Here is a 14,639-nt window from a genome sequence, read left to right as displayed (position 1 = left end):
AAAAAAAAAATATCCTCTGGCTGGGCGTGTGGCTCGTGCCTGTAATCCCAGCACTTTGGGAGGCTGAGGTGACAGATTGCTTGAGTCCAAGAGTTCAAAACCAGCTTGGCCAACATGTCAAATCCCTGTCTCTACAAAAATTACAAAAATTCATTGGGCGTGGTGGCATGCACCTGTAGTCCCACCTACTTGGGAGGCTGAGGTGGGAGGATTGCTTGAACCTGGGAGATCAAAGGCTGCAGTGACTCAAAACTGTGCCACTGCACTCCAGCCTGTCTGAGGGTCCCTCTGACACACATCTCTTCTTCTCTCCCAGCTTCTGTTGGAGTGCTGGAGGAGAGGGAGTTAAGGGAAGGGCTCCTGCTGATCGTACTATAAAAAGGAAAGACCAGTTGGACCTTAGACTCTATTTTCCAAAGGAAACATCAATCCTGTAATGAAAATGCTGAAAATATTTTTTAGAGTAATTCAGGCAAAAAGAACAAAAGGACAGTGATACCAGGAGGAAAGATGCAAAAAGGAATTGTGAGCAAAATGATTAAATCTGAGTGTAAATCTAATAAAACACTGAGTGAAGTAATACCAACAGAAAACATTTTATGAATTAGAAAAACCAGAGAAGCAGCTAAGTTGTCAGAAGAATAAATACAACACAGAATGCTCATGAAATTTGGATACAGTTTTCAACCATAAGGCAAGTCCAACTGGGCCTTAATATAAGCCCCAATAAATTCTAAACAATATTGCACAGACTGTGTTTCTCTGACTATCTTGCAAAAAGTTAACAAAAGGTAATGAAATACCTTTAAAATAACCCGTATGTTTGGAAACTAAATGTTCAAAAATGTGATTGAAGTTAGTGTTTGAAGGTCCTGCTTCTATTTGGAATATGGTAAAAATATTAACTTGAAGCTTTTAAAAGTGTGTGTGTTAAAATTTCTAGGGTTAACTTTAGAAATAGGGGATGAAAACTTCCAAACTAGGAAAAAGGGGAAATTGATTAAAAATTATAACTCTAGATGAAGACAAGGACAGAAAGAATGAGAATGTCGGACAAAGACAAGAAAACTCAATCCAAATATATCAATGGAAGCACAACGGATTAATTGTTCCTATTAAAAGAGATGGTCAGATCAGACTTTTTAAAATCCAGGTAAAAGTTCTTTATGTGATAGCAATTCACAAGGGTGAAAAAAAGATTGAAGATGAAGAGTCACTTCCTGATGCACCTAGTAGCACTGCCTCAAAACATATAATATACAACAAAGGGAAATAGATAAGTACATACAGAACACTCATGAAATTTGGATACCGTTTTCAGCCATAAGGCAAGTCCAGTTAGGCCTTAACATAAGCCCCAGTAAATTATAAGGGAAAGATACTGTACAGACTGTGTTTCTCTGACCATGTTGCAAACAGCAATAAGTAACGGAAGTATCCCATATGCTTGGAAACTACATTAAATTTTACTAAATAACTGGGTTTTTAAAAATACATAAAAAGGAAGAACCACTAAGCATTGATGGTAACAAAAGCACTAATATCAAAATGTGATAGAGCCAAAGCATTCCTAAGAAAACTTAAATGCATTTATCAAGAAAACAGAAAGGTTAAAAACAAATGAGTATTTAACTCAAAAGCTGGAAAAAGAACATCAGAATAAATGCAAAGATATAAGAAGTAAAAATTTTTAAAAAGCGGATAACAACAGAAGATAAAACAATAGAAATAAAAACAGAGAAAAGTAACAAACCAAAAGACCAATTCTTTAAAAGATGGACCTCTAGTAAAACTTATCAAGAGTAAAAGATACAAATAAGCATGTACACAATATAAAGGAAACAACTACAATGATTAAAATTAAATTAAACATTAAGAAGCACACTAAAAAATATGATGCTGAGACATTCCTAGAAAAATACATAATTCCAAAACTGACCCAAGAAGAAATAGAGAACTTGAGTATATCAGTGACTACTAAGGAAATTGAAATAACATTTTCCCATCCCCCAAATTCCCAGGTGGTTTTATAAACTTTTAAAAAATAGTTAGTTTTTATCTTATATAAACTTTTCCAGCAAGAGAGAGAGCTGCCTAGCCTCCATCCATAGGCTAGTGTGACACTGATTCCAATGCCAGATAATAGCAGTAGGAGAAAAGTACAGGTTTGTTCCACTCATGAATGTAGATGTAAAGTTTATTAATAAGGTATTCACTAAATAAGTCCACCAATGTATCTTTTTAAAAACATACCACGAACAAATGAGGTTTATCCCAGGAACACAAGTATGGCTGAACAACATAATACCTATTGATATAATTTGTCATATTAATAAGCAAAAGGACCACCATACCCTTCTATTGTCTGTTACTATGAGTTGTACTTTTTAAAATTCCACATATAAGTAAAATTATGCAGCCCTGGTCTGTGTTTGGCTTCTTTCACTTAGCATAGAAGGATGGTTACCTTCAGGAATCAAGGGGTTGGGAAAATGGGGGGACGTTGGTCAAAGGGCATAAACTTTCAGTTATTAAATGAATAAGTTCTAGAGACCTGAGATATACAATGGTGACTATAGCTAATAATAATGTATATGTACTTGAAACTGGCCGAGAGAGTAGATCTTTATTATTAACACACACATATACACACACACAAAGATAACTATGTGAGTGGATATGTAAATTAGCTTGATTATGGTAATCATTTCACAATGCATATGCATAACAAAATATCACATTACATACTGTAAATATATACAATTTTTATTTGCCAATTATTCCTCAATAAAGCTGGGGGGGAAAAAGAAACCAAAGGAGAAAATTCATTTGATTATCTTAGTTGATACAGAAAAATGCATTTCATAAAGTTCAATACTTATTTATGATTTTTTAAAAACTCAGCAAATTATGAGTAGAAAGGAACTTCTTTAATCTGGTAAAAATTCGATACCAAAAATCTACCACAAACATTTTACTTAACAGAGAAACTTTAGATGCATTTGCTATAAGATTAGAAAAAAGACAAGGATGCAGATTTTCACTGCTATGTTTAAACATACTAAAGATATTAGCCAATGCTATGAAGAACGAAAAATAAGAGATGTAAGTATCAGAAGGGGAGAAAGAATCTATCATTTTTTGCAAGTAATAGAATCATCTACTCAGGACAACTACGAGAATCAACAGACAAATTATTTGACTTAATAAGAGTTCAGCAAGGTTGCCAGATACAGGGTTATTTTATAAAAATCAACAGTATCGCTCTACTTTAGCAACAACAAATATTAGAACAATAGTAAAAAAACATAAATATCTAAGAATTACCCCAAAATACATTAGCCCTTCATAGAGAAAACTTTAAAACTCAATAAAGGACGCAGACAATGACACAGACCAATAGAGAGACATTTCATACTTTTGTGTGGGATGGTTTAATATTTTAAAGATGTCACTTCTCTTCAAGTTAACTTATATATGTAATGCAATTTCTATCAAAATTCCAGTGAACTTAAGTAACTTGATCAACTCAGTCTAAATTTATATGAAAAAAATAAAAAGTCCCTTGAACAACTAAAGTCAACTTTGAAAAAGAGGGAAGAAGATTAACTATTCTATTTAAACAAAGAAAAACAAGCTTAAAAATATCTTCAGGGAGGCCGGGCGCGGTGGCTCACACCTGTAATCCCAGCACTTTGGGAAGCTGAGGCGGGCGGATCACAAGGTCAGGAGATCGAGACCATCCTGGCTAACACGGTGAAGCCTCGTCTCTTCTAAAAATACAAACATTTAGCTGGGCAGGTGTGGTGGTGGGTGCCTGTAGTCCCAGCTACTCGGGAGGCTGAGGCAGGAGAATGGTGTGAACCCAGGAGGCGGAGCTTGCAGTGAGCTGAGATGGCACCACTGCACTCCAGCCTGGGTGACAGAGCAAGACTCCATCTCAAAAAAAAAAAAAAAAAAAAGTCTTCAGGGAATAGGAACTACACAAAAGGACCTAGCAGCTCTAGAAAGGACCAAACAACTTCTAGAAATAAAAAAATATAATAAACATTCAATGATAGGTCCAGTATTAGATACTGGTGAATAGCTAGTTGTGAAAAACAGATGAAATTATCTAGCGTGCGAATAAAGTGAAGGAATAGAAAATATGTAGGAGTGGCTAAAAGATGTAGAATCTAGTTGGAGTTCAAGCAGGAGAAAGAAGAATGAGCCAAAAGCAATACTTGAGAAGATAATGACTGAGAATTTTCCAGAACTGATGAAAAACATGTGATATTCCAGATTCCCTACAAATGCCAAGGAACATAAACAAAAAGGTTTTTCTTACCTAGATGTATTTAGACTTACTTCGGCAAATTTTAATAAGTGGAACATTACCAAGGATAAATGGAAAAAATCTTATATATATTCAGAAGGAGAAAAAAAGGACAAATTACCTTTGAAGAGTGACTGGTAGATTGACAGCTAAATTTTCATCAGAAAGAATAGAAAACAAAAAACAACTGAATAATTTATTTGATGTATGATAGAAAAAGTTTTGCCAACATGGTATTCTTCACCCAGCAAAATTCAAGAATAACGGTTGAATGGGCATTTTCATAAAGCAAAAATTTAACCTCAAGTTTTAAAATAAAGAACACCAACACATTATGTGGTTGGGGTAGGCCAATGGAATTCAAGGATCTTAGATCTATATAATCTGGAGGAAAAGTAACAGTAAATTAAATTTAGGCTTAGAAATTTACACATTATGTAAAAGTCACACTAGATTAATACTAAATTAAATTTAGACTTAGAAATTTACACATTATGGTTTCTAAGTTAATCAGTAAATGAAAAAAGAAAGAGAGTATATAACTACAAATGAGTAGAGGTAAAAATACAATAAAAATACTTACGCAAAATGAAAAGAATGAGAGAAAGAAAACAAAAGGGTTGGGGCACACAGAAAGTACGAAACAAATTAGTAGATATAATCCAAATATGGGGGGAAGTACATGAAATGTAAATGGACTAAATACTCCAGTTAAAAGACATACTATGAAATGAGGGGCAAGGAAGTCCAACTACAGGCTGTTTACAAGTTATATATATAACAATATATAACATTAGGAAACACATACGCATATGTCAGTCATAAGAAGACTTTTAGAAATTATACCATGCAAATTCTAAACAAAATAAACAGACTTTAAGACAAAAACATGACCAGATATAGGGGTCATCACTTCATAATGATAAGAGTTTTAATATGCCATAAGGTAAATACACAATAAGGTAACTATTTTACTTTTATCTAAAGACTTATTCTTTTTTTGTTTGTTTTTTTTTTTTGAGATGGAGTCTCACTCTGTTGCCCAGACTGGAGTGCCATAGCATGACCTTGGCTGACCACAACTTCTGCCTCCTGGGTTCAAGTGATTCTCTTGCCTCAGCCTCACGAGTAGCTGGGATTACAGGCACCCGCCACCACACCTAGCTAATTTTTGTATTTTTAGTAGAGACAGGGTTTCACCATGTTGGTCAGGCTGGTCTTGAACTCCTGACCTCAAGTGATCCACCTGCCTCAGCCTCCCAAAGTGCTGGGATTACAGGTGTGAGCCACCACGCCTGGCCTACAGACTTATTCTTTAGAAAAAAGATTTGTAGGAAACAAAAATTGAACAGAACCAGAAGAAAAAACTGGCAAATCTGCAATCATAATGAAAGGTTTTAATACACTTCTCTCAGCACTTGATATAATAAGTAGACTGATTTAAAAATAGTAAGAATATAAGATTTGAAGAACATAGTTAAGAAAAGTAACCTAATGAATATACATATATAGAGAGACATCGTACCCAATGATTGTGAAATATACTCTTTTAACCACATAATATTTTTAAAAATTGGCATATACTAAGCCATAAAGTACATCTCAAAATTTCAAAAGGCATAATCATACAGACTATGTTCTCTAGTCACAATGCAATCAAACTAGAAAACAATAACCAAAAGACAGCTAAGAACTCCTATACCACTAAGAATTAACAAATATATTTCTAACCAACATCTGGGTCAATAAAGAAATAAAAAATAATAATATTTTAGGCCGGGCATGGTGGCTCATGCCTATAGTCTCAGCACTTTGGGAGTCCAAGGCAGGCAGATCACCTGAGGTCAGGAGTTCAAGACCAGCCCGGCCAACATGGCAAAACCCCGCATCTATTAAAAATACAAAATTAGTCAGGCATGGTAGCACATGCCTGTAATCTCAGATACTCGGGAGGTTGAAGCAGCAGAATTGCTTGAACCCGGGAGACGGAGGCTGCAATGAGCCAAGATCACGCCACTGCACTCCAGCCTGGGTGACAGAGCGAGACTCCGTCTCAAAATAAAATAAAATTAAAAATTAAAAAATAAAAAATAATATTTTAAAGTAAATAATGACAAATATATATTATAATGTGTGAGATTCACCTAAAGCAGTACTTAGAGAGAAATGAATAGCATTAAATGTAGTAATATAGGAAATAATATATGATCATGTTTTTGGTAAGAATTTCATATGACTAACCACAGAGAAAAGATTGATGAAATAGAATTTACTAAAATTAAAAGCTTTGGTTTATCAAAAAAGCGATCTTAAACACATTATACAGAGAGAGAAGTACAGACCACACAGTGGAAGAAGATATTTACAAGCCACATAATCAAGGACGAATGTCCAGAATGTATTACGAAGAATTCCTAGGAATCAATATAAGAAGATAATTCTATATACAACTAGGCAAGACATGTTAGACACTACACAAAAGAGGAAATTGAAATGGCTAATAAACACATAAAATTATGCTAAACTTCAATCAGGGATATTTGAATTAAAACTTCAGTGTCCACACACACACACATCAGAAATTTAAAATACCAAGTGTTGGTGAGGATGTAAAGCAACAGGGCTCTCATACGCAGCTAGTGGGAAAGTAACAGATACAGTCACTTTAAGAAAGTTTGGCATATGTAAAATTGTTAAAGGTATGCATATTCTGTAACCCAGCAATTATACTCCTAAAAATGTACCTAGACAAGATTTTTAACATGTGTATCAGGAGAAATGTGCATGATTCTTCATAGTGGCATTATTTCTAACAATCCAAACTGCAAAAATCCAAATATCCCACAGCACTGGAATGGATTTTTAAATGTGGTATTTTCATGTAACTGAATGCTAAAGAAATATACTTCACTTACACATATTAGCATGGATGGATCTCACAAATGATTGAGCAAAAGAAGCCATATATAATATATACAGTATAATGTCATTTGTTTACATTTAAAATCAGATAAAACTAAACTGTATATTATTTAGGGATACATACAGAGAAAGCAAAAGTATAAAAAGAAGTAACTGGAGGGTTTTTACAAAAGTCCTAAGTCATTACCTCTACGAGGGATGAAAGAAATTAATAAGTAACAATCTCGTATGGAAGGATTATAAGCCAATGGCAATTTTCTAGTTCCCAATCTGAGCTGTGGTTACACAGATGTTCTCTTTACAGTCATTCTTTAAACTGTACACATCTGACTATCTCTTCGGAATATATGGTATTTCTCACAACGCACAAATGAACAAAAAAGCAGAGATTCAGACATAAAATTAAGGGGAGGGGGTGGGAGGGGTTTCAGGTAAAGCATACCAGGATTTTGAAAGCAATAGTAATGTTATATTTCTAAAACTGGATGATGGCTTGCAGATATTTGTTGCATTAATTTTCTAAATAGCCTACACATATTTATAACCAGTTGAATCCTTTCGATATGTAATTTTTAAAAGTAGAGAAAAAATGCAGTCAAGAAACATCATAAACAGTAGAAAAGTATTACATCATTACATTATATTATATACAACATTGTGAACCAGGCTGGGAATCTTTATACCACTGTCAACATGAGGAAATGAACTCAGAAGTTTTAATAATTTGACCACACAATGTTTTAGAACATTTCTTATAAACTGCAACTACATGCTTGAGAATGAAATAAGCTCTGGATGAGATCCTTAGGAAAGCACCCCCACTGTGCCCTCCTCTGAGGCTGGAGAGAAGGTGTGACTGGCTGGTGGGATTCAGGTCCCAGGCTATACCTTCCTTGGCACAAGAGGTCCTGGTTCCTGAATGGAGCCCCCCATTTTTCCTCCTAACCTTCATGAACATTTAAAACTAGTAAGCAGCTCACACTCCTCCCTCCACGGCCTGGCAAAAGTCACTGTGCAAAGTGACTTGATCTGCAATCTGAGTAACAGCCCAGTCTGCCAAAATCAGATTAATTTCATTTTATTCTGCCAGAAAAAAAAAAAAAAGGACAATTCTCTCACCTCTGTCTTCCAAATTTTGCAGCTTATGTTTCAAGCTAGTACTTTCCATTAGCGATTCTTGATTCACAATCTTAAAAACAAAACAGACCACAAATATATGTCCTTTATGGCAAAGCAGGAAACAGGTGGTGTTATGTTACCCCGTCAAAAGGAATAGCCAATGTGTTATGCAAATATGGCATTAATTCTGGAAAATCAGATGAATAACCAACAATTAAATAGTACCTTAGATATGTTTTCTTCATCTTCTGGGTGCTCCAAGGAAGAGAGCTTGCTTAGCGAGTGAGGACCTTGAAGCTCTGGGCATTAGAGAGAAGTTTCAAGTGAATACATGCCAAGTAACAAAGCAATAAGAATTCACTATCATTCTAGATATTAAATCTCATCATCAAAAAAAAGGGACACAGTTCTAAGTGAAACAAAAATCTACTGACTGTATCTTTCGGGACATGAATTCTTATTAGGTTTGTACATCTGTAGGTAAGATTAACAGCCAGTTACTTCAACTAGATCGGCACCTTAAAGAGCTGCCCATCTGGCCTCAAATAACATGGGCAGGGATTCTTCCACCTCTATCTTGTGATTCTTCTCTCCCTTAGAATTCCCTCCCTTATTGCCTCTTACTCTTTTTTGATGATTTGATATACATATACATGGTGTAATGATGATCACTTTTAAATCAATGAACACATCCATCACTGCCTGTGCTGTAGATCCCAGAACTTGTTCACGTTATGCCTGAAAGTTTATATCCTTCGAGGACCATCTCCTCTTTCCCCCCACCTCCTAGCACCTGGCAACCACTGTTCTACTCTGTTTCTATGGGTTTGACTTTTTTACATTCCGTGTATATGTGAGATTATATAGTATTTGTCCTTTAGTGACTAGCTTATTTCACTTAACATAATGACCTCCAGGTTTATCCATATTGTTGCATATGGCCTGATTTCCTTCTGAAGGCTGAATAGTATTCCATTGTTTATATATACCACATTTTCTATATTCATTCATCCACTGACTGATACTTAGGCTGATTACACATCCTGGCTATTGTGAATAATGCTGCAATAAACATGGAAGTGCAGATATCTCTTCAAGATGCTGATTTTATCTCCTTTGGATATATACATGGAAGTGGGATTGATGGATTCTATACAATTCTAATTTTTTTGAGAAAACTCCATACTGTTTTCCACAATGGTTGCATCAATTTACATTCCCACCAACAATGTACAATTGTTCCCTTCTCTCCATACCCTTGCCAACACTTGTTATCTCTTGTCTTTTTGACAATAGCTATCTGGACAGGTGTGAGATATCACATTATGGTTTTGATTTGCATTTCCCTAATGATCAGTGATGTTGAGTATATATACCCACATTAGCTACTTGTGCATCTTTTTTGGAAAAATGTCTATCCAGCTTCTTTACCCATTTTTAATTAGGTTATGTGTTTTCTTGCTTTTGAGTTGTGGAAGTTATTTTGAATATTAACCCCTAACCTATTATCAGATATATGATTTGTAAATATTTTCTCCCATTCTTTAGGTTGTCTTTCCATTTGATTGATTGCTTTGTTGTGCACAAGATTTTTAGTATGACATAGTCCCAAAAGTTTATTGTGCTATTAGTGTTGTATGCAAAAAATCATTGCTAAGACCAATGTCAAAGAGCTGTTTCCCTATTTTTGCCTAGTAGTTGTACAGTTTTAGATCTTAAAGTCTTAATCTATTTTGAGTTGATTTTTGCATATGGTGAAAGAAAGAGGTCCAATTTCATTGTTTAGCATGTGGATAACCAGTTTTCCCAACACATTTATTGAAGAGGCTTTCCTTTCCACATTGTGTATTCTTGGTGCCCTTTTCAAAGATTAAGTGGCCATATATATGTGTAGGCTTATGTCTGGGCTCATAATGTTACCTTGGCCTTATGTGCCTGTCTCTATGGCAGTACTATACTGTTTTGATTACTATAGATTTTAAATACACTTTGAAATCAGAAAGTGTGATGCCTCCAGCTGTATTCCTCTTTCTCAACATTGCTTTGGCTATTTAGGGTCTTTTGTGGTTCCATATAAATTTTAGGATAGTTTTTTCTATTTCTGTGAAAAATGCCAGTAGAAATTTGATAGCAATTGAATTGAATCTGTATATTGCTTTGGATAATGAGGACATTTTAACAATATTAATTCTTCCAATCCATGTACATAGGATATTCTTCCATTTATGTCTTCAATTAATTTCATCAATGTCTTATAGTTTTCAGATTATGATCTTTCATCTCCTTGGTTATTTTTGTGTTTTGTAAGCTATTATAAGTGAGATTTTTTCTTTTTTCTTTTTTTTGAGATGGAGTCTCACTGTGTCACCCAGGCTGAAGTGCAGTGGCGTGATCTCAGCTCACTGCAACCTGTGCCTCCTGGGTTCAAGCGATTCTCCTGCCTCAGCCTCCCGAGTAGCTGGGACTACAAGGATGTGCCACCACGCTCGGCTAATTTTTTGTATTTTTAGTAGAGATGGGGTTTCACTGTGTTAGCTGGGATGGTCTTGATCTCCTGACCTCATGATCCGCCTGCCTCAGCGTCCCAAAGTGCTGGGATTACAGGCATGAGCCACCATACCTGGCCGAGATTTTCTTGATTTCTTTTTTAGTTTATTGTTAGTGTCTAGAAATGCAACTCATTTTTGTTTTGTTGTCATTTTGTTGAAACCCGGAAGCAAACTCCACAACTGATTTTTGTATGTTGATTTTGTATTCTGCAATTTTACTGAATTCATTTATTAGTTCTAACAGTTTTTTGGTGAAGCCTTTAGGGTTTGATATATGTAAAATCATGTCATCTTTAAACAAAAACAATTTAACATCTTCCAATTTTGATGTCTTTTATTTCTTTTTCTTGCCTGGATAGAACTGGGTGGGACTTCCAGTACTATGTTAAACAGAAGTGGCAAGAGTAGGCACCTTTGTCTTATTCCTGATCTTAGAGGAAAAGCTTTCAGCTTTTCACCAGTGAGTGGAATGCTGGCTATAGGCTTGTCATATATTGAGGTACATTCCATATGTACCTAATTTGTTGAGAGTTATTACGAAAGGATGTTAAATTTTGTCAAATGCTTTTTTGCATCTATTGAGATGATTTTAGGAATTTAACCTTCATTCTGTTAATGTGGTTTATCATATTTATTGATTTGTGTATGTGGAGCCTTCCTTGAATCTCAGGGATAAATCCTACTTTATCATGGTGTATAGTCCTTTTAATGTGCTATTTAGTAAGTTTTGTTAGCATTTTTGAGGGTTTTTACATATATGTTCATCAGGGACATTGGTCTGTAATTTTCTTTTCTTGTAGCATTCTTATCTGGCTTTGACAAGAGGGTAAAGGTGGCCTCATAAAATGGGTTTGGAAGTGTTCTCTCCACCTCAGTTTTTCAGAAGAGTTTAAAAAGCACTGGTGTTCATTTTTCTTTAAATACTTGGTAGAGTTCACCAATGAAACCGTCTGGCCCTGGGCTACTCTGTTGGGAGGTTTGATTACTGATTTGATCCCTTTACTCATTATGGGTCTCTTCAGCTTTTCTATTTCTTCATATTCAGTCTTGGTAGGTCATGTTTCTAGAAATTCATCCATTTCTTTTAGGTTATCCGATCTGTTGGTGTATAATTTGTTTGTTGTAATTGCTTATGATCCTTTGTAGTTCTGCGGTATCTGTTGTAATGTCTCCTTTTTCATACATAATGTCTTTTTCTTTTGAGTCCTCTCTTTTTTTCTCTTGGTTAGTCTAGCTAAATGTCTGTCAATTTCACTCTTTCCAAATACAAATTCTTAGTTTCATTGACCATTTCTATTGTCTTTCTAGTATCTATTTCATTTATTTATGCCTTAATATTTGTTATTTTCTTTGTTAAGCTGACTTTCGGTTTAGTTTCTTCTTTTTTCAGTTTCTTAAGGGGTGAAGTTATTTGAGATTTTTCTTTTTTCTTAATGTAGGTATTTATTGCTATAAACTTACCTTTTAACACTGCTCTTGCTGCATCCTGTAAATTTTGGTATGTTTCCATTTTCATTTATCTCAAGATTTTTAAATTTCCCTTTTAATTTTTGATCCATTAGTTATTCAGGAGTGTGTTGTTTAATTTCCATGTATTTGTGAATTTTCCAATCTTCCTGCTGTTATTATTTCTAGTTTCATACTGCTGTGATCAGAAAAGACCTCTAAGATTATTTCAGTCTTTCCAAATTTGTTAAGATGTATTTTGTGGCCCAACATACGATCAATTCTGGAGAATGTCCCATGTGCACTGTGCACTGCAGAAGAGTATGTGTTCCACTGTGAGATGGAATGCTCTGTATATGTTAGTTAGATTCATCTGGTCTACTGTATTATTCAAGTCCACTGTTTTCTTATTGATTTTCTATCTGGATAATCTATGGACTGTTGAAGGTGGGGAAATTAAAGAACTCTGTTATTGTATTGCTATTTCCCCCTTCAGTTCTGTTAATATTTGCTTTATATATTTAGGTGCTGTAATGTTGGGTGCATATATATATTTACAATTGCTATTTCCTGTTGATGAATTAACCCTTTTATCATCATCTAGTCTTTGTCTCATGACAAATTTTGACAGAAAGTCTACTTTGCCTGATGTAGGTGTAGCCACATCCCTGCTCACTTTTGATTGCCATTTGCATGGAATATCTTTTTCCAACCCTTCACTTTCAGTTTATACCTGTCCTTAAGGTAAAGTGAGTCCCCTATAAACAGCATATTGCTGAATCTCATTTTTTTCTATCCATTCAACCACTCTGTGTCTTTTGATTGGAGAATTTAATCCATTTAAAGTAATTATTGGTAGGTAAGAACTTAGTATTGCCATTTTGTTGACTGTTACTTTTTGGTAGTAACTTTATTCCTTTCTTCCCTCTCTTGCTCTCTTCCTTCCTTTTATTCCTTTTTTTTTCTTTTTTCTTTTTTTTTCTTTGTGAGATAGAGTCTCACTATGTCACCCAGGCTGGAGTGCAGTGGCACAATCTCAGCTCACTGCAACCTCCACCACCCAGTTCAAGCAATTCTCCTCTCAGCCTCCCAAGCAGCTAGGACTACAGGCGCCTGCCACCACACCTGGCTAATTTTTATATTTTTAGTAGAGATGAGATTTCACCGTATTGGTCAGGCTGGTCTCGAACTCCTGACCTCGGGTGATCCGCCTGCCTCAGCCTCCCAAAGTGTTGGGATTACAGGAGGGAGCCACTGCACCTGACCCCTTTTATTCTTTAATGTTACATTTTCCTCTCTACTTTTTTATTTTCCCTACTTATTTTCTTCCAGTGGCAACTACACTAACAGATTGTTATTGAAGTACTTACTAAATATCATTGTATGCCTGGCAATGTACTGAACTGCAGAATGATAAACAATATTAATATTGTTATTAACAAACAAAATCATATTCTTAACAAACTTTAAAAAGGAGACAGCTAAAATAAAATACATTGAGGGTTAAGAAAAAGCCTATAGGTTAAGGGTGGGCAAACTCTGGCCCCCAAGCCAAATCCAGTCTGCTACCTCATTTTATAAATAAAGTTTTATGGAAAGACAGCTAGCCCATTGGCTTACATCTTATCCACGGCCAATTTTGTGCAACAACTGCACGGTTGAATAATTACAACAGAAACCATATGGATCAAGGGCAGCTGTGGTGGCTCACGCCTGTAATCCCAGCACTTTGGGAGGGCAAGGTGGGCAGATCACTTGAGGTCAGGAGTTCCAGAATGGACTGGCCAACGTGGCAAAACTCCATCTCAACTAAAAATACAAAAGTTAGCCGGGTATGGGAGGCTGAGGCAGGAGAATTGCTTGAACCTGGGAGGCGGACGTTGCAGTGAGCTGGGATCACACCATTGCACTCCAGCCTGGGCGACAGAGAAAGACTCCATGTCAAAAAAAAAAAAAGATAAGAAAAAGAAACCATATGGATCAAAAAGCAAAAAATAATTACTATTAGAACCTTACAAAAAATGTTTACCACCCCCTGCTACAGGTCATAATTTGAGATGTCTTGCTTCTTTAAAAAAAGAAGAGACCAGCAATTCTTGAGCACAAGCTCATCTCAAATGGCAAAGCAAAGTTAAAACATCATATCCTCTGTTATTTTCTAATAAGAGACATTAAGAACAATGTTATCTTCATATTTTCTTTAATATATATTAAAATGAAAATGTTTTGTTTACTTCAAACTTCCTTTCCTGAATACAAATTTTTTTCTATATAAGTCAACAGAAAAT

General features: G+C 35.3%; 1 protein-coding gene across 1 annotated transcript in view; it reads right to left on the bottom strand.

Annotated features, from left to right (window-relative positions):
- SYCP2L (synaptonemal complex protein 2 like) overlaps positions 1-14,639 on the bottom strand; it is a 74,614-nt gene that overhangs the window by 12,836 nt on the left and 47,139 nt on the right. Inside the window, exons 21-22 of the mRNA XM_033219479.1 lie at positions 8,582-8,655; positions 8,357-8,426 (exon numbers count right to left, since the gene is read on the bottom strand). Of these exons, the coding sequence (XP_033075370.1) occupies positions 8,357-8,426; positions 8,582-8,655 (144 nt within the window). The remainder of the gene's footprint in view (positions 1-8,356; positions 8,427-8,581; positions 8,656-14,639) is intronic.

The sequence above is a fragment of the Trachypithecus francoisi genome, unplaced genomic scaffold, assembly GCF_009764315.1.
Source record: "Trachypithecus francoisi isolate TF-2019V2 unplaced genomic scaffold, Tfra_2.0 Lachesis_group10, whole genome shotgun sequence".
Classification (NCBI taxonomy): domain Eukaryota; kingdom Metazoa; phylum Chordata; class Mammalia; order Primates; family Cercopithecidae; genus Trachypithecus; species Trachypithecus francoisi.
Note: the sequence above shows the minus strand (reverse complement) of the source record. Positions and strands in the feature narration are given on the sequence as shown.